The following is a 20,350-nucleotide window of genomic DNA, read 5'->3' on the forward strand; positions in this document are numbered from 1 at the left end:
ATGCTATTGACAGGACTATTAATTTTAATGAAGTTAGCTTACCATGTTTACAGTATGATAATTGTGATAGAAATGTGAATTTTAGGCACAGAATATTTTTTACAATTGAACAAGGCAGTAGATTATACAAGCTTGGACAGAAAGTTAATAATGACACCAATTTTTTTTTTAATGGAATTGTTTAGTACTGTTTTACCATTTGTTTACTGTAAAAAGTGTTTATACTTTCAATTAACAAATTGAAGTCTTGTGAAAGGTTGACAGGATAACTGGCATTAACTGTCAAAATAATTTCAAACTATTGAAGTTAGCTTACAGAATAAACATGTCAATCAACCCATATGATTTTTGCTGTAATATTTTTGTTTTGAAAAGTCACTGTGACTGATAGAAAAGTGATGGTTTTAGCAACATTTTAACCTGTCTGAATGCTAATAATCATTTTGCGTCGGGGGGCGAAGGAACCCCCCACCAGGACTTTGTCCTGGACCTACCGGGGCCTGCGGCCCTTGGACCCTGGCTACTAGGTTTTTCTGATTTCAAAAGTTGGCAGGTATGCTACTGTAACATTGACATTTGTAGTTAATTTAGACACGTTTATGCTTGAAAATGCTCAATTTAGGACCAAAAAAATGGAAGAATATGCTTTAAAAAATTCTAAAAATACCAACAAAAAATCTGCAATGTGGGGAAGGCGTAATATTTGAAGTGCAATGTGGCGAAGGACGACTGTTTTGTTATGTATATTACCATAAATACCTTTTCTTAATTAGGTATTCTTTTTCTGTCTATTTTGCTTCTGTATATTTGTCAGGTTCAAACACTGATGACATCTATTAATCAGACAAGAAGCAAGGAATCAGGCAGAGACAGAGTTCAATTTAGCTCATGAGGAGAACGCATGGAACTGCACACTTAGTCACAGTCTCGCCCTTCGCTTTAAGGTACAGCTCCCACGTCCCTCTATTTATTCAGGAGTTCCCTAGTCAACATCACTGAGGCCGCCTCTAAAAGGAGTGGTCACATATATCATGCAAAGCAGGTCCAGTACGCACAATACGTGACGGAATGTGCTGGGGGCCTTGTGATTTCGCCTTGTCTCTGCTTCGTCTGCGTGCTGTCGTCTTATCTTCGTTGAGGTTCCTTGAAGTCCTTGGCTGTTAGCAAGCTAAAACAAAGATAACATCTGCGGCTGAGGCCACCCCTCAGACAAGAAGTTTCGTCCTTGCACAGATAGGAAAAATACAGCTTGAGCACAATAGCTAATAACTATAGCAACGGACTTTACTAAAGGTCTGTGATAATATATATACATGATTATTCTAACAATATTGTACTTTTTTCTGTCAATCTAGATTGTATTGGATACTTCTAAACCAGGGGTCTAAATCTTGCATGATATGTGGCTTCATAGTTTAGTTTAATTCCTGCCCGTGGGCGGCCAATAGTTAAATATTTTATTGCAATCTGGAAACCCACTGGAAAACAATAACGGTGCAGACACTAAAATAACAAACACACATTGGGAAATACAAAGAGCAACTTCCTGTAAGCAAGCGGAAGTGTCTCTGACCCACTCTTGGGGAACCCAACGGTGTCAAAATATACAATTTTTACATTCAATTTTACATATATGACTTCATGCCTAGCATAGCTCAGGGTCACTATAGCTGCTGATAGAAGCAGTTGACAAAATTAGTCACACGGTTAAAACATTTTATATTTTACGTGGCCCAGCCTCACTCCGACTCTATTGCCAGCGACCAGCAGGTAAATTGAGTTTGAGACCTGTTAGAATAATTATGTATAAGTTATCACACAACTCTTATGCTTAAAGGCCATTGCTATAGTTATTATCAATTGTGCTGAAGTTGTACTTTACTATCTGTGCAAAGACACAACTTGTGGTCTTGCTTTGCAAAGTTTTCTTTTGTCAGCAGTTTGGTTCCAGACCCTGCCTGCTGACAGCCAAGGACGGACATGAGCACCTCGGCGCAGACAGGACAGAGACAGGGCGAAATCGCGAGTGTCAGCACATTTCCATTCTGAATAATCATGTATTGTGTCTACTGTGGGCTGCTTGCAGCCTCAGTGATGTCGACTAGGGACCTCCCAAATAAATAGAGAAGCCCGTGGGACTGTACCTTAGAGCGTAGGGGGGAACTGTACAGCCCGATACGTCTCTCCTCATGAGTAAAATTCAACTCTGACGTCTCTCCTCATGAGTAAAATTCAACTCTGTGTCTGCGTGATTCCTTCTTCTTGTCTTGTGTAATAGATAGTTCGGTGTTTCAACCTGACAAGACCCTTGTTCTAAACCAAGTTTCAGACTCCCCAGATATTATTCTTACACATAGTCACTGAGGGTAAATTATTTGATATGAATAACATAAAGTAGTAAACCAGTTCATTGTCCACAGGACTTTGATCATCACTGTCCTTGGGTGAACAACTGCATCGGACGAAGAAACTATCGCTACTTCTTCCTCTTCCTGTTGTCTTTGAGCATCCACATGATGGGAGTCTTCACCTTCGGCCTTATTTTCGTCCTGCACCACAGGGAGAGGCTGGCCGTTCTGCACACGACCGTCACGTATCCTCTTTTGCTTTCTCGTTTCATGATTTGTCTTTTTGTGAGCTGATGTTCTTGTTCTTAACCGTTCAATGCCCCAGACTGGTGGTGATGTGCATCTCTGGGCTTTTCTTCATTCCCGTCATGGGGCTCACAGGTTTCCACATGGTGCTTGTGGCTCGAGGTCGAACCACCAATGAGCAAGTGAGTAGTAACAGTAGATGAGTAACAAATACATTTACGAGGAAGAGTTACAAGTACCATTAATTAGCCTGTCAGCATTGTCTGGACTTGTATGAACTGTGCGGCCGAGAAGTATTTAACAGCTCTTCACTTTTTCCACATTAGGTTTTGTTGAATTATTTTGGTTCTAAAAGTTGAACAGACAATAGCCCTTAATGCCATCCATCCATCCATCCATCTTCTTCCGCTTATCCGAGGTCGGCTCGCAAGGCAGCAGCCTTTGAGCTCCTTCCAAATGACAGAGCTTCTCACCCTATCTCTAAGGTCTTAACCCAAAGCTCATGACCATACGTGAGGATGGGAACGTAGATCTACCGGTAAATTGAGAGCTTTGCCTTCCGGCTCAGCGCCTTCTTTACCACAACGAATCGATAAAGGGTCTGTATTACTGCAGACGCGGCACCGATCTGCCGGTTGATCTCACGATTTACTCTTTCCTCAATCGTGAACAAGACTCAGAGTTACTTGAACTCCTCCACTTGGGGCAAGATCTCTCCCCCAACCCGGAGTTGGCACTCTTTTTAGGCGAGAACCATTGACTCTGACTTGGAGGTGCTGATTCTCATCCCAGTCGCTTCACACTAGGCTGCGAACTGATCCAGTGAGAGCTGAAGATCCTGGCCAGATAAAGCCATCAAGACCACATAATCTGCAAAATACAGAGACCTACTCCTGCAGCCACCAAACCGGATTCCCACAACGCCCTGACTGCGCCAAGAAACTGTCTATAAAAGTTATGAACACAATTGGTGACAAAGGGTAGCCTTGGCAGAATCCAACCCTTGCTGAAAACGGGTCCGACTTTCTGCCGGCAATGCGGACCAAGCTCTGACACCAAACATACAGGCAGAGGACCGCCACATTCAGACATTCCGATACCCCACACTTTCTGAGCACTCCTCACATGACTTCCCGAGGGACACGGTCGAATGCTTTCTCCAAAGCCACAAAGCACATGTAGACTGGTTGGGCAAACTCCCATGCACCCTCAAGGACCCTGCCGAGAGTATAGAGCTGGTCCACAGTTCCACGACCAGGACGAAAACCACACTGTTCCTCCTAAATCCGGGGTTCGACTATCCGGCGTATTCTTCTCTCCAGTACACTTGAATAGACCTTACCGGGAAGGCTGAGGAGTGTGATCCCACGATAGTTGAAACACACCCTCTCTTTCCCCTCTTTAAAGAGTGGAACCACCACCCCAGTCTACCAATCCAGATGTACAGCCCCCGATGTCCACACAATGTTGCAGAGTCTTGTCAACCAAGACCGCCCCACAGCATCCAGAGCCTTGTGGAACTCTGGGCGGATCTCATGTACCCCCGGGGCCTTGCCGCAGAGGATCTTTTTAACTACCTTGGCAACCTCATTCCCAGAAACAGGAGAGCCCACCACAGATTCCCCAGGCACTGTTTCCTCACAGGAAGACATGTTTCCTCACAGGAAGACCGATCCAAAACATCCTGAGTTGAGTCCAGGTTTCACTGTTGTTGCAAATGTGAGCGTTGAAGTCACCCGGCAGAACAAGAGAATCACCTGAGGGAGCACTCAGTATTCCCTCGTGGGAATCCAAAAGGGACGGCTACTCTGAGCTGCTGTTTGGTGCGTAAGCACAAACAACAGTCAGGACCTGTCCCCACCACCAGAAGGCAGAGAGAAGCTACCCTCTCGTCAACTGGGTTAAACTCTAACATCTAGGCTTTGAGCCAGGGGGTTGCAACAAGAATTGCCATCGCCTCTCACTGTGTGCAACGCCAGAATGGAAGAGAGTCCAGCCCCTCTCGAGAGGACTGGTTCCAGACCTCTTGCTGTGCGTCGAAGTGAGTCCGACTACATCTAGCCGGAACTTCTCCACCTCGCGCACCAGCTCAGGTTCCTTCCCCCCAGCGAAATGACCTTTCACGTTCCAAGAGCTAGCTTATGTAGCCGAGGATCGAACCGCCTTCGGATACCGCCCAGCTCACACTGCACCCGACCTCTATGCATTCTCCCATGAGTGGTGAGCCCAGTGGAGGGGGGGACCCACGTTGCTTCTCCGGGCTGGAGTTCCGGGGGCCTGGCTCCAGAAGGGGTTCCGGTGACCTGTGTTCGGGCGAAGGGAATCTCTTTGGCCGGTCCGTCACCTACGACCTGTTTGTTTTGGGAGACCCTACCAGGGGGCATAGAAGCCCCACGGACAACATAGCTCCTCGGATCATCGGGACACACAAACTCCTCTACCACGAGAGGACTGGTTCCAGAGCTCTTGCTGTGCGTCGAAGTGAGTCCGACTATATCTAGCCGGAACTTCTCCACCTCGCGCACCAACTCAGGTTCCCCCCCCCCCCCCCCCAGCGAAGTGATGTTTCACGTTCCAAGAGCTAGCTTATGTAGCCGAGGATCGGACTGCCTTCGGATACCGCCCAGCTCACACCATGGTGGCTCAGAAGCCCCATGGACAACATAGCTCCTCGGATCATCGGGACACGCAAACTCCTCTACCACGATAAGGTGGCGGCTCAGAAAGGAGTAGCCCATAAAAACGACAACAAACTTTTCACATAACCCATAATGACAATGTGAAAAGTTCGTTATTGTTTTTTGCTAATTTATTAGAAATAAAAAACAAAACAATGACATAAGTGGCTGGCTAGCTTCTGTAGACAACAGGGACTAACGTTTATTGATAATTGGCCCTCTTTCTGGGGCAAACCAGGCTTGCTGATGAGAGACGGCCTTCACCCTAACCAGGAAGGCGCCATCATCCTGTCTAAAAACATAGACTACTGTTTAAGTCACATTTGACTAACTACACTAGAGCAAGCCCGGAGCCTGCAATTACAGAGCCTGCTAGTCCGGGTGAGGAGTCAGTTAAGCTAGAACTGGGAACATCTCTGCGCTGCTGACCCGTCTCCGCTCGGGATGGTGTCCTGCTGGCCCCACTATGGACTGGACTCTTACTATTATGTTGGATCCACTATGGACTGGACTCTCACAATATTATGTCAGACCCACTCGACATCCATTGCTTTCGGTCTCCCCTAGAGGGGGGGGGGGTTACCCACATATGCGGTCCTCTCCAAGGTTTCTCATAGTCATTCACATCGACGTCCCACTGGGGTGAGTTTTTCCTTGCCCTTATGTGGGCTTTGTACCGAGGATGTCGTTGTGGCTTGTGCAGCCCTTTGAGACACTTGTGATTTAGGGCTATATAAATAAACATTGATTGATTGATTGAAGTATTCACAGCATTTGCTCAATACTTTGTTGGTGCACTTTTGCCAGCATACTTATTTATGTACATGTGATTTTTTTGTTTTTTTAATACATTTGCAAAAATTAAAAAAAATACTTTTTTACATTGTAATTATAGGGTATTTTCTTTAGAATTTTGAGGACAAACATACTTTTTTTAAATTTTGGAATAAGGCCGTAACATGACAAAATGTGGAAAAAGCTGAATACTTTCCAGATGCACTGTAAGTAATGTACGGGGGTGTGTGGGCTTTCTATTGCGACTATAAACAAGGCCTTTTGTCCCTCAGGTTACGGGCAAGTTTCGTGGAGGAGTAAATCCTTTCACGAAAGGTTGCTGTGGCAACGTGGAGTTTGTCTTATGTAGTCCTCTGGCGCCGAGGTAAGATGCTGCTTTAAACGACCCGTTCACACTGTTTACCACATTGTGTCACTACATGAGCCTGTTAAAAGAGTAAAAAGAAGCAAATGAGGTTTGGAAGCACAACTACCGTATTTTCTGGACCATAGGGCGCACCGGATTATAAGGCGCACTGTCGATGAATGGTCTGTTCAGCTCTATTTTCATACTTCCTTGTGGTCTACATAACATGTAATGGTAGTTCTTTGGTCAAAATGTTGCATAGATGATGTTTTACACATCATCTTCAAGTCGCTTTCTGACAGTCTCTTCAGGATGCGCTGTTTTGTGGGCGGTCTTATTTACGTGGCTCACCTTCGAAAGCGTCTTCTCCCCGTCATCTTTGTTGTAGCGGTGTAGCATGCAAGGACGGGAGTGGAAAAAGTGTCAAAAGATGGCGCTCACTGTTCTAATGACATTCAGACTTTACTTCAATCAATAATGGAGCAGCAACAACACCGGAAATGTGTCCCGTGAAAAACCGTCCGACCGGAACTCTCGAATAAACTAAAGTTCCTTGGGTGAATAATGTAAACTCACTACACCGGTATGTTTTAGCGCTTTCATGGCGAGTTTACTGACAGATATAAGTAAGAACTTTACACTACTTTATATTAGAAATGGCAACAGTGGAGGATGAATGTCACATAATAAGAAGATAGAGAAAAAGAAGAAGCTTATCGACTATGGAGGCGGGCGTGCGCAAATTTTCAGGACTTATGCAGATCCCAAATACGGATCAGCAGGTACCAGCATACTTGCCAACCCTCCCGATTTTCCCGGGAGACTCCCCGAATTTCAGTGCCCCTCCCGAAAATATCCCGGGGCAACCAATCTCCCGAATTTCTCCCGATTTCCACCCGGACAACAATATTGGAGGCGTGCCTTAAAGGCACTGCCTTTAGCGTCCTCTACAACCTGTCGTCACGTCCGCTTTTCCTCCATACAAACAGCGTGCCGGCCCAGTCACATAATATATGCGGATTTTACACACACACACACAAGTGAATGCAAGCCATATTTGGTCAACAGCCATACAGGTCACACTGAGGGTGTGGCCGTATAAACAACTTTAACACTGTTACAAATATGCGCCACACTGTGAACCCACACCAAACAAGAATGACAAACACATTTCGGGAGAACATCCGCACCGTAACACAACATAAACACAACAGGACAAATACCCAGAATCCCTTGCAGCACTAACTCTTCCGGGACGCTACAATGTACGCCTCCGCTACCACCAGAAATCACACAGTTTGAGCATATCCCCATGCAGGTACACGTTGGACCCCCGGAAGAAGCCCAACATTAAAATCCAACCCCCGTTCATCAGACCAGAACTCTCAGACAGGAAAATCATCATCAAGATCAACGACAACGGCATCCACAGCACCATCATCAACTCCAAGGTGAGCGGGTTTCACTTCACAGCTTTTTATTTATTTATTTATTTATTTATTGACTCATTGCAGCGTCTGCCTGCTTACTACATTCTCACTGCACACAAGCTGATGCACTAATTACAACCTTGATAAGACAAGATTTTATCCAACAATATCAAAGATGAACAACTTACAGTATACTTTTCATTTGATGGAGTCTGCAGTGTTAATTGTAAGAATACAAATACTAATAATATATTTGAATGTGGATTATTATAATTGTAATTCAACAGAAGAAAGTGAGGGTAAATAAAAAATATATAAAATATTTTTTTTAAATATTTAAAAACAATTAAAAAATAAAAAATAAATGTAATATATAAAAATTTAAATATATAAAACATTTAAATGTGGAGCTGCAAATTTTCTGCTAGGCCAGGGGTCGGCAACCCAAAACGTTGAAAGAGCCATATTGGACCAAAAATACAAAAAACAAATCTGTCTGGAGCCGCAAAAAATGAAAAGTCGTATATAAGTGTTATAATGAAGGCAACACATGATGTAAGTGTCTGTATTAGCTATAATAGCCTACTATCAAAATGACTATGTGTCGCAGGCTGAAGCAAATCTTCGTTGACAGAAATGTTGAAAATTAATATTTATTCTACACATTTTTACAACATTAGAAACCATTAATTAATCAGACCGGGCTTTCTGCTCCACCGCTCCCAGCCTGTGGAACGCTCTCCCTGACCACCTGAGGGCACCACAGACTGTGGAGGCTTTTAAAAAAGGCTTAAAAACCCTTATTTTAAAAAAAGCCTCTTTTTTTTAGATATATGCATACTAGTTTTAGCTATTTGGTTGTTCTAGTTTTATTTTAGTTTTTTTTATTATATATTTCTTTTTCTTTTTTTTAATTTAATACAGTGTAGCACTTTGAGGTTGTTTACTCAATGTAAAGTGCTTTTTACAAATAAAATATATTATTATTATTATTATAGAGGCTACTCAGAAGGTGAGATAACTCCTGGAAATGACTGGCTGTTAATGGCCAAAGGTATAGATGTGTGTGTCCAAGTTAAAGCTGTCTTCTTTTAATAGACTTATTACAATCTTTGGCAAGCTCGGTAATGTTTGCTGTGGTCTGGAACAACATGGCACACCAACAACTATCTTAAATGCAGAATATTACATACATATAATGTGTCATGAGACATGCAAAACTAAAGTATATACAAAGAGGATAAAAGTAAAGGATATTAAATGAGCTCAATTATACCTACAAACGAGGCATAATGATGTAATACGTACATACAGCTAGCCTAAATAGCATGTTAGCATTGATTATTTTGCAGTCATGCACTGACCAAATATGCCTGATTAGCACTCCAACAAGTCAAGAACATCAACAAAGCGCACCTTTGTGCATTCACGCACAGTACAAAACTTTTGGTGGACAAAATGAGACAAAGAAGGAGTGGAAGATTTCACATGTAAATAGTCCACACTATGGTGAGTTCAAGAACCGCCAAAATTAGTAGGACAAAATGATGTTCACCAAATCAGTGAAGCATACACACAAACATACTAAACAGTGGTAGTTCTAACAATTGGGAAGGTTTGTGTCCTCAAACAAAAAACATACTTAAACAAAAACAAAAAAATTCCCCCATCTTTTTCCATTTTCAATCCTTTTTTAAAAATGCTCCAGGGAGCCACTAGGGCGGCACTAAAGAGACGCATGCGGCTCGAGAGCCGCAGGTTGGTGACCCCTGAGGCATAATGATGCAATATGTACATACAGCTAGCCAAAATAGCATGTTAGCATCGATTAGCTTGCAGTCATGCAGTGACCAAATATGCCTGATTAGCACTACGGCAAATCAACAAAGCTCACCTTTGTGCACTCACGCACAGCATAAAACGTTTGGTGGACAAACCGAGACAAAGAAGGAGTGGCATAAAACACGTCTTTCTGTGGCAGCGTCGGAGAAAGTTGTACATGTAAACAAACTACGATGAGTTCAAGGATCGTTGAAATTAGTAGGACAAAGCGGTGCTTACCAAATACTGTCATCATGTTTAATATAAACAGTGGGATTTCTAATTAGGAAGGTTTGTGTCATATTTGCTGCCCTACAAAAAATATATAAAAACAAAAAACAAAATTTCTTCATCTTTTTCCATTTTCACACATCTCTGAAAGAGGTCCAGGGAGCCACTAGGGCGGCGCTAGAGAGAGCGTGTTGCTGACCCCCGAGGCATAATGATGCAATATGTACATACAGCTAGCCAAAATAGCATGTTAGCATCAATTAGCTTGCAGTCATGCACTGACCAAATATGCCTGATAAGCACTCCAGCAAATCAACAAAGCAAACAAATGCATTCACGCACAGCATAAGACGTTTGGTGGACAAAGTGAGACAAAGAAGGAGTGGCATAAAACACGTCTTTCTGTGGCAGCGTCGGAGAAAGTTGTACATATAAACAAACTACGATGAGTTCAAGGATCGCTAAAATTAGTAGGACAAAACGGTGCTTGCCAAATACTGTCATCAGTGAAGCATGTTTAATATAAACAGTGTGATTTCTAACAATTAGGAAGGTTTGTGTCATGTTTGCTGTCCTACAAAAAAATATATAAAAACAAAAAAATTTTTTTTTTCTTCATATTTATCTGTGAAAGAGGTCCAGGGAGCCGCTAGGGCCGCACTAAAGAGACGCATGCGGCTCGAGAGCCGCAGGTTGCTGACCCCCGAGGCATAATGATGCAATAAGTACATACAGCTAGCCAAAATAGCATGTTAGCATCAATTAGCTTGCAGTCATGGATTGACCAAATATGCCTGATAAGCACTCCAGCAAATCAACAAAGCTCACCTTTTTGTAATCACGCACAGCATAAAACGTTTGGTGGACAAACTGAGACAAAGAAGGAGTGGCATAAAACACGTCTTTCTGTGGCAGCATCAGAGAAAGTTGTACATTTAAACAAACTACGATGAGTTCAAGGATCGCTGAAATTAGTAGGACAAAGCGGTGCTTACCAAATACTGTCATCATGTTTAATATAAACAGTGGGATTTCTAATTAGGAAGGTTTGTGTCATATTTGCTGTCCTACAAAAAATATATAAAAACAAACGAAAAAAATGTCTTCATCTTTTTCCATTTTCACACATCTCTGAAAGAGGTCCAGGGAGCCACTAGGGCGGCGCTAGAGAGAGCGTGTTGCTGAGCCCCGGGGCATAATGATGCAATAAGTACATACAGCTAGCCAAAATAGCATGTTAGCATCAATTAGCTTGCAGTCTTGGATTGACCAAATATGCCTGATAAGCACTCCAGCAAATCAACAAAGCTCACCTTTGTGCACTCACGCACAGCATAAAACGTTTGGTGGACAAACTGAGACAAAGAAGGAGTGGCATAAAACACGTCTTTCTGTGGCAGCGTCGGAGAAAGTTGTACATGTAGACAAACTACGATGAGTTCAAGGATCGCTGAAATTAGTAGGACAAAATGGTGCTTGCCAAACACTGTCATCAGTGAAGCATGTTTAATATAAACAGTGTGATTTCTAACAATTAGGAAGGTTTGTGTCATGTTTGCTGTCCTACAAAAAATATATAAAAACAAAAAATATATTTTTTTCTTCATATTTATCTGTGAAAGAGGTCCAGGGAGCCGCTAGGGCGGCACTAAAGAGACGCATGCGGCTCGAGAGCCGCAGGTTGCTGACCCCCGAGGCATAATGATGCAATAAGTACATACAGCTAGCCAAAATAGCATGTTAGCATCAATTAGCTTGCAGTCATGGATTGACCAAATATGCCTGATAAGCACTCCAGCAAATCAACAAAGCTCACCTTTGTGTAATCACGCACAGCATAAAACGTTTGGTGGACAAAATGAGACAAAGAAGGTGTGGCATAAAACACGTCTTTCTGTGGCAGCGTCGGAGAAAGTTGTACATGTAAACAAACTGCGATGAGTTCAAGGATCGTTGAAATAAGTAGGACAAAGCGGTGCTTGCCAAATACTGTCATCAGTGAAGCATGTATAGTACAAACAGTGGGATTGGACTTTGATTTTTTTAAACTTTACATTAAAAAAGGGTATTTTTAGGATACATGGTGTACAATGACGATGACGAATGATACCACAAAATGACGGCCGGAGTTGAGCACAAAATGGCTGAAAGGACAAAGAGTCTTTCTTTGTCACCTGAGGGTTGACCAACACTTGAATAAATAGTGTAAGTACTCACCGCTGATGAATGGTAATGAAAGATGGACTATGAGACAGCAGTGGTGTGTGGTCTGGGCCAGCGAGACCTTCTCTGTTTGCCTGACAGAACCACAAATCATCTTCATGATTAAAGATACAATTATTTTTTAATGTACTTTCTCTAAATATCTATTCATATTCTCTTCATGTCATATTATGCTCCTTGCAGTGTTGTTGTTGTTAGTTTGACTTTGTATCCAATCAGAATTCAGCTAGTTTATGTTGCCGTGCTGTACCAAATCTGCCCGAGGCCTTCAGAATCAACAATGCACTGTAAGTGAACTAACACATACAGTTGATAGACAGTTGCGATAGCCAATTAGATCACGAGTTGTTGACAGTAGCCTATCTAGGTCAGGTGGCCATGGACTGGACTCTCACTATTATGTTAGATCCACTATGGACTGGACTCTCACACTATTATGTGAGATCCACTATGGACTGGACTCTCACTATTATGTTAGATCCACTATGGACTGGACTCTCACACTATTATGTGAGATCCACTATGGACTGGACTCTCACTATTATGTTAGATCCACTATGGACTGGACTCTCACTATTATATTAGATCCACTATGGACTGGACTCTCACAATATTATGTGAGATCCACTATGGACTGGACTCTCACTATTATGTTAGATCCACTATGGACTGGACTCTCACACTATTATGTGAGATCCACTATGGACTGGACTCTCACTATTATATTAGATCCACTATGGACTGGACTCTCACAATATTATGTTATATCCACTATGGACTGGACTCTCACAATATTATGTGAGATCCACTATGGACTGGACTCTCACTATTATGTTAGATCCACTATGGACTGGACTCTCACTATTATGTTAGATCCACTATGGACTGGACTCTCACACTATTATGTTAGATCCACTATGGACTGGACTCTCACTATTATATTAGATCCACTATGGACTGGACTCTCACAATATTATGTTATATCCACTATGGACTGGACTCTCACAATATTATGTTAGATCCACTATGGACTGGACTCTCACACTATTATGTTAAATCCACTATGGACTGGACTCTCACTATTATGTTAGATCCACTATGGACTGGACTCTCACTATTATGTTAGATCCACTATGGACTGGACTCTCACTATTATGTTAGATCCACTATGGACTGGACTCTCACTATTATGTTAGATCCACTATGGACTGGATTCTCACAATATTATGTTAGATCCACTATGGACTGAACTCTCACAATATTATGTTAGATCCACTATGGACTGGACTCTCACTATTATGTTAGATCCACTATGGACTGGACTCTCACTATTATGTTAGATCCACTATGGACTGGACTCTCACACTATTATGTTAGATCCACTATGGACTGGACTCTCATAATATTATGTTAGATCCACTATGGACTGGACTCTCACAATATTATGTTAGATCCACTATGGACTGAACTTTCACTATTATGTTAGATCCACTATGGACTGGACTCTCACTATTATGTTGGATCCACTATGGACTGGACTCTCACTATTATGTTAGATCCACTACGGACTGGACTCTCACACTATTATGTTAGATCAACTATGGACTGGACTCTCACTATTATGTTAGATCCACTATGGACTGGACTCTCACTATTATATTAGATCCACTATGGACTGGACTTTCACACTATTATGTTAGATCTTCTATGGACTGGACTTTCACAATATTATGTTAGATCCACTATGGACTGGACTCTCACACTATTATGTTCGAGCCACTATGGACTGGACTCTCACTATTATGTTAGATCCACTATGGACTGGACTCTCACACTATTATGTTAGATCCACTATGGACTGGACTCTCACACTATTATGTTAGATCCACTATGGACTGGACTCTCACACTATTATGTTAGATCCACTATGGACTGGACTCTCACACTATTATGTTAGATCCACTATGGACTGGACTCTCACTATTATGTTAGATCCACTATGGAGTGGACTTTCACACTATTTTGTTAGATCCACTATGGACTGGACTCTCACACTATTATGTTAGATCCACTATGGACTGGACTCTCACTATTATGTTAGATCCACTATGGACTGGACTCTCACACTATTATATTAGATCCACTATGGACTGGACTCTCTCACTATTATGTTAGATCTTCTATGGACTGGACTTTCACAATATTATGTTAGATCCACTATGGACTGGACTCTCACACTATTATGTTAGATCCACTATGGACTGGACTCTCACACTATTATGTTAGATCCACTATGGACTGGACTCTCACAATATTATGTTAGATCCACTATGGACTGAACTTTCACTATTATGTTAGATCCACTATGGACTGGACTCTCACTATTATGTTAGATCCACTATGGACTGGACTCTCACACTATTATGTTAGATCCACTATGGACTGGACTCTCACACTATTATGTTAGATCCACTATGGACTGGACTCTCACTATTATGCTAGATCCACTATGGACTGGACTCTCACACTATAATGTTAGATCCACTATGGACTGGACTCTCGCACTATTATGTTAGATCCACTATGGACTGGACTCTCACAATATTATGTTAGATCCACTATGGACTGGACTCTCACACTATTATGTTAGATCCACTATGGACTGGACTCTCACACTATTATGTTAGATCCACTATGGACTGGACTCTCACAATATTATGTTAGATCCACTATGGACTGGACTCTCACAATATTATGTTAGATCCACTATGGATTGGACTCTCACTATTATGTTAGATCCACCATGGACTGGACTCTCACTATTATGTTAGATCCACTATGGACTGGACTCTCACACTATTATGTTAGATCCACTATGGACTGGACTCTCACACTATTATGTTAGATCCACTATGGACTGGACTCTCACACTATTATGTTAGATCCACTATGGACTGGACTCTCACTATTATGTTAGATCCACTATGGACTGGACTCTCACTATTATGTTGGATCCACTATGGACTGGACTCTCACACTATTATGTTAGATCCACTATGGACTGGACTCTCACACTATTATGTTAGATCCACTATGGACTGGACTCTCACAATATTATGTTAGATCCACTATGGACTGGACTCTCACACTATTATGTTAGATCCACTATGGACTGGACTCTCACACTATTATGTTAGATCCACTATGGACTGGACTCTCACAATATTATGTTAGATCCACTATGGACTGGACTCTCACAATATTATGTTAGATCCACTATGGATTGGACTCTCACTATTATGTTAGATCCACCATGGACTGGACTCTCACTATTATGTTAGATCCACTATGGACTGGACTCTCACACTATTATGTTAGATCCACTATGGACTGGACTCTCACACTATTATGTTAGATCCACTATGGACTGGACTCTCACTATTATGTTAGATCCACTATGGACTGGACTCTCACTATTATGTTAGATCCACTATGGACTGGACTCTCACACTATTATGTTAGATCCACTATGGACTGGACTCTCACTATTATGTTAGATCCACTATGGACTGGACTCTCACACTATTATGTTGGATCCACTATGGACTGGACTCTCACTATTATGTTAGATCCACTATGGACTGAACTCTCACACTATTATGTTAGATCCACTATGGACTGGACTCTCACTATTATGTTAGATCCACTATGGACTGGACTCTCACACTATTATGTTAGATCCACTATGGACTGGACTCTCACACTATTATGTTAGATCCACTATGGACTGGACTCTTACTATTATGTTAGATCCACTATGGACTGGACTCTCACAATATTATGTTAGATCCACTATGGACTGGACTCTCACACTATTATGTTAAATCCACTATGGACTGGACTCTCACTATTATGTTAGATCCACTATGGACTGGACTCTCACTATTATGTTAGATCCACTATGGACTGGACTCTCACTATTATGTTAGATCCACTATGGACTGGACTCTCACTATTATGTTAGATCCACTATGGACTGGACTCTCACACTATTATGTTAGATCCACTATGGACTGGACTCTCACACTATTATGTTAGATCCACTATGGACTGGACTCTCACTATTATGTTAGATCCACTATGGACTGGACTCTCACTATTATGTTAGATCAACTATGGACTGGACTCTCACTATTATGTTAGATCCACTATGGACTGAACTTTCACTATTATGTTAGATCCACTATGGACTGGACTCTCACTATTATGTTAGATCCACTATGGACTGGACTCTTACTATTATGTTAGATCCACTATGGACTGGACTCTCACAATATTATGTTAGATCCACTATGGACTGAACTTTCACTATTATGTTGGATCCACTATGGACTGGACTCTCACTATTATGTTAGATCAACTATGGACTGGACTCTCACTATTATGTTATATCCACTATGGACTGGACTCTCACAATATTATGCTAGATCCACTATGGACTGGACTCTCACTATTATGCTAGATCCACTATGGACTGGACTCTCTCTATTATGTTAGATCCACTATGGACTGGACTCCCACTATTATGTTAGATCCACTATGGACTGGACTCTCACTATTATGTTAGATCCACTATGGACTGGACTCTCTCTATTATGTTAGATCCACTATGGACTGGACTTTCACAATATTATGCTAGACCCACTCGACGTCCATTGCACCTGGTCACCATCTGCGGTCCTCTCCAAGGTTTCTCATTGTTATTCACATTGACATCTCACTGGGTTGTGAGTTTTTCCTTGCCCTTATGTGGGCTCTGAACCGAGGATGTCGTTGTGGCTTGTGCAGCCCTTTGAGACACTTGTGATTTAGGGCTATATAAATAAACATTGATTGATTGATTGAATTGCTGATGCAGATTTATTGATTTTTTAAATGCGCCAGAAAATAACCTGTTTTGTACACTGTTGATGTGCGTCAATATTCAGTAGTGTGTAAATGTGTTCCTGTGTAGTATTTCTCCAGCAATGGTCATGTGGTGACATCAATGATGGTGTTTTGAGAGGTCATCTTTAAAGTCGGACATCACTGAAGGCCTAGGTGGGAAACGCACGGCCCGCCACTGAGTACTGAGTCACAGGCTACCCCAGAAGTCCTCAATAGAAGGACCAAATAAATGAGACAGTTTTCTGTCAGAATAACAACAACCTATTTTCACAAAGAGAGAAAATACTGTCATCTTTTTAGCGAAAATCTGCAAATTTGCAGGGAATGCTGACTCGTGAATCCACTGCAATATCTCATCCACTTGTTTGGGGTGTTGTTGACATTGTGCTCCCCTTCCTGTAGTCCAAAACCAGCATAGACGGTCTGGACGACAAAGAGAGTCAGCCACCACTGCCGCCAAAAGCTGACAGGTACAACCAGTTGAAGAACCACCTGACCTCCAGTGAGGGTGAGTATGCTCAACATATACAAATGATATCTTTATGCTAATATCATTGATGTCATTCAGCACTCGTGTGTCGTATTGCACTGAAGTGTTGCTGTTTTCAAATGAACAGCAGAAAGAAAACTAGCACGTGTTATGATATGAATGGTAACATGCTATATAGTATACAGGTGTCAAACCAGATTCATTTTATTTGGCCCTCGAAAGCTTGGAAATAATATGTATCAATAAAGTAAAGTATGGTACTGTAATTAGTCGTACTAAATGTATTCTTTCTTTCTATTTTGGCAGGGAAAAAAAAAATGTACTCCATGCAACCGCAAATTTTGTTAACTTAAATATTGTCTAATATATTATCAAACAATCAAAGCATTTTTTAAATAAAAATAAATACTAATAATAATGATTTCGAAGCAAGTTATCCATCAAATTGTGCAATGTAAAAGTAGCAATAGATGTCATGGTCAAATTGTGAAATTGACTGTGGTTTTTACAGCATTTTTCTCTAAATAATAAAATAAATAATAAAATAAAAAAATGTTTACTTTTTTTTTACTGTAAAAAACTTTGGTGTTGGTTTTGCATTTACAGTAATACACTGAAAAATCTAAAGTTGTTGATTTGCGGTAAAAAAAAAACAAAAAAAACTGGCAGCTCAGGTGCCAAAATTTTACTGTAGAAATGCATTTTTTTGTTATTTACATTAAAATAAAATAAAAGTATATTTTACAGTAAAATTCTGGCAACTGAGCTGACAATTTTTTTTGTTTGTTTTTTATTTGCGGTATAAAAAAATATTAAACTGGCAGCTCATGTGCCAAACTTTTACTGTACAAATGCATTTTTTTATTTACAGTAAAAAAAACAAATGTATATTTTACAGTAAAATTCTGGCAACTGAGCTGACTGTTTTTTGTTTGTTTTTTTATTTGGAGTAAAAAAACAAAAAAAACAACTGGCAGCTCAGGTGCCAAAATTTTACTGTAGAAATGCATTTTTTTTTTTATTTACAGTAAAAAAAAACAAATGTATATTTTACAGTAAAATTCTGGCAACAGAGCTGACAATTTTTTTTGTTTGTTTTTTATTTGCGGTATAAAAAAAATATAAAAAAACTGGAAGCTCAGGTGCCAAACGTTTACTGTACAAATGCATTTTTTTTATTTACAGTAAAAAAACAAATGTATATTTTACAGTAAAATTCTGGCAACTGAGCTGACTGTTTTTTTTTTGTTTTTTTATTTGGAGTAAAAAAACAAAAAAAACAACTGGCAGCTCAGGTGCCAAAATGTTACTGTAGAAATGCATTTTTTTTTTTTTACAGTAAAAAAAAAACAAATGTATATTTTACAGTAAAATTCTGGCAACTGAGCTGACTTTTTTTATTTTATTTGCGGTATAAAAAAAATATTTAAAAAACTCAACGCAAATAAAAAACAAAACAAAAAAAACTGTCAGCCCAGTTCCCAAACTTTTACTGTACAAATGCATTTTTTTTTATTTACAGTAAAAAAACAAATGTATATTTTACAGTAAAATTCTGGCAACTGAGCTGACTGTTTTTTTTTTGTTTTTTTTTATTTGTAGTAAAAAAACAAAAAAAACAACTGGCAGCTCAGGTACCAAAATTTTACTGTAGAAATGCATTTTATTATATTTACAGTAAAAAAAAACAAATGTATATTTTACAGTTAAATTCTGGCAACTGGGCTGACAGTTTTTTTTGTTTTGTTTTTTATTTGCGGTATTAAAAAACAACAACTGGCAGCTCAGGTGCCAAACTTTTACTGTAGAAATGCATTTTTTTTAATTTACAGTAAAAAAAAACAAATGTATATTTTACAGTAAAATTCTGGCAACTGAGCTGACATTTTTTTTTTAATTTTTTTTATTTGCGGTATAAAAAAAATATTTAAAAAACTCAACGCAAATAAAAAACAAAACAAAAAAAACTGTCAGCCCAGTTCCCAAACTTTTACTGTACAAATGCATTTTTTTTTATTTACAGTAAAAAAAACAAATGTATATTTTACAGTAAAATTCTGGCAACTGAGCTGACTGTTTTTTTTTGTTTTTTTTTATTTGTAGTAAAAAAACAAAAAAAACAACTGGCAGCTCAGGTACCAAAATTTTACTGTAGAAATGCATTTTATTATATTTACAGTAAAAAAAAACAAATGTATATTTTACAGTTAAATTCTGGCAACTGGGCTGACAGTTTTTTTTGTTTTGTTTTTTATTTGCGGTATTAAAAAACAACAACTGGCAGCTCAGGTGCCAAACTTTTACTGTAGAAATGCATTTTTTTAAATTTACAGTAAAAAAAAACAAATGTATATTTTACAGTAAAATTCTGGCAACTGAGCTGACTGGTTTTTTTTGTTTTTTTATTTGGAGTAAAAAAACAAAAAAAACAACTGGCAGCTCAGGTGCCAAAATTTTACTGTAGAAATGCATTTTTTTTATTTACAGTAAAAAAAAACAAATGTATATTTTACAGTAAAATTCTGGCAACTGAGCTGACAATTTTTGTTTGTTTGTTTTTTATTTGCGGTATAAAAAAAAAAACAAAAAAAAACTGGCAGCTCAGGTGCCAAACTTTTACTGTACAAATGCATTTTTTTTATTTACAGTAAAAAACAAATGTATATTTTACAGTAAAATTCTGGCAACTGAGCTGCCAGTTTGTTTTTTTTGGTAGTAAAAAAACAAAAAAAACAACTGGCAGCTCAGGTGCCAAAATTTTACTGTAGAAATGCATTTTTTTTATTTACAGTAAA

General features: G+C 39.9%; 1 protein-coding gene across 1 annotated transcript in view; it reads left to right on the forward strand.

Moving 5' to 3' along the window:
* The window catches only part of LOC140679235 (palmitoyltransferase ZDHHC8B-like), a 196,926-nt gene that overhangs the window by 159,908 nt on the left and 16,668 nt on the right, over positions 1-20,350 (forward strand). The window contains exons 4-8 of the mRNA XM_072914231.1: positions 2,421-2,593; positions 2,674-2,776; positions 6,340-6,431; positions 7,732-7,864; positions 17,468-17,573. Of these exons, the coding sequence (XP_072770332.1) occupies positions 2,421-2,593; positions 2,674-2,776; positions 6,340-6,431; positions 7,732-7,864; positions 17,468-17,573 (607 nt within the window). The remainder of the gene's footprint in view (positions 1-2,420; positions 2,594-2,673; positions 2,777-6,339; positions 6,432-7,731; positions 7,865-17,467; positions 17,574-20,350) is intronic.

Source organism: Nerophis lumbriciformis, linkage group LG12 (assembly GCF_033978685.3).
Source record: "Nerophis lumbriciformis linkage group LG12, RoL_Nlum_v2.1, whole genome shotgun sequence".
NCBI classification, from domain to species: Eukaryota; Metazoa; Chordata; class Actinopteri; order Syngnathiformes; family Syngnathidae; genus Nerophis; species Nerophis lumbriciformis.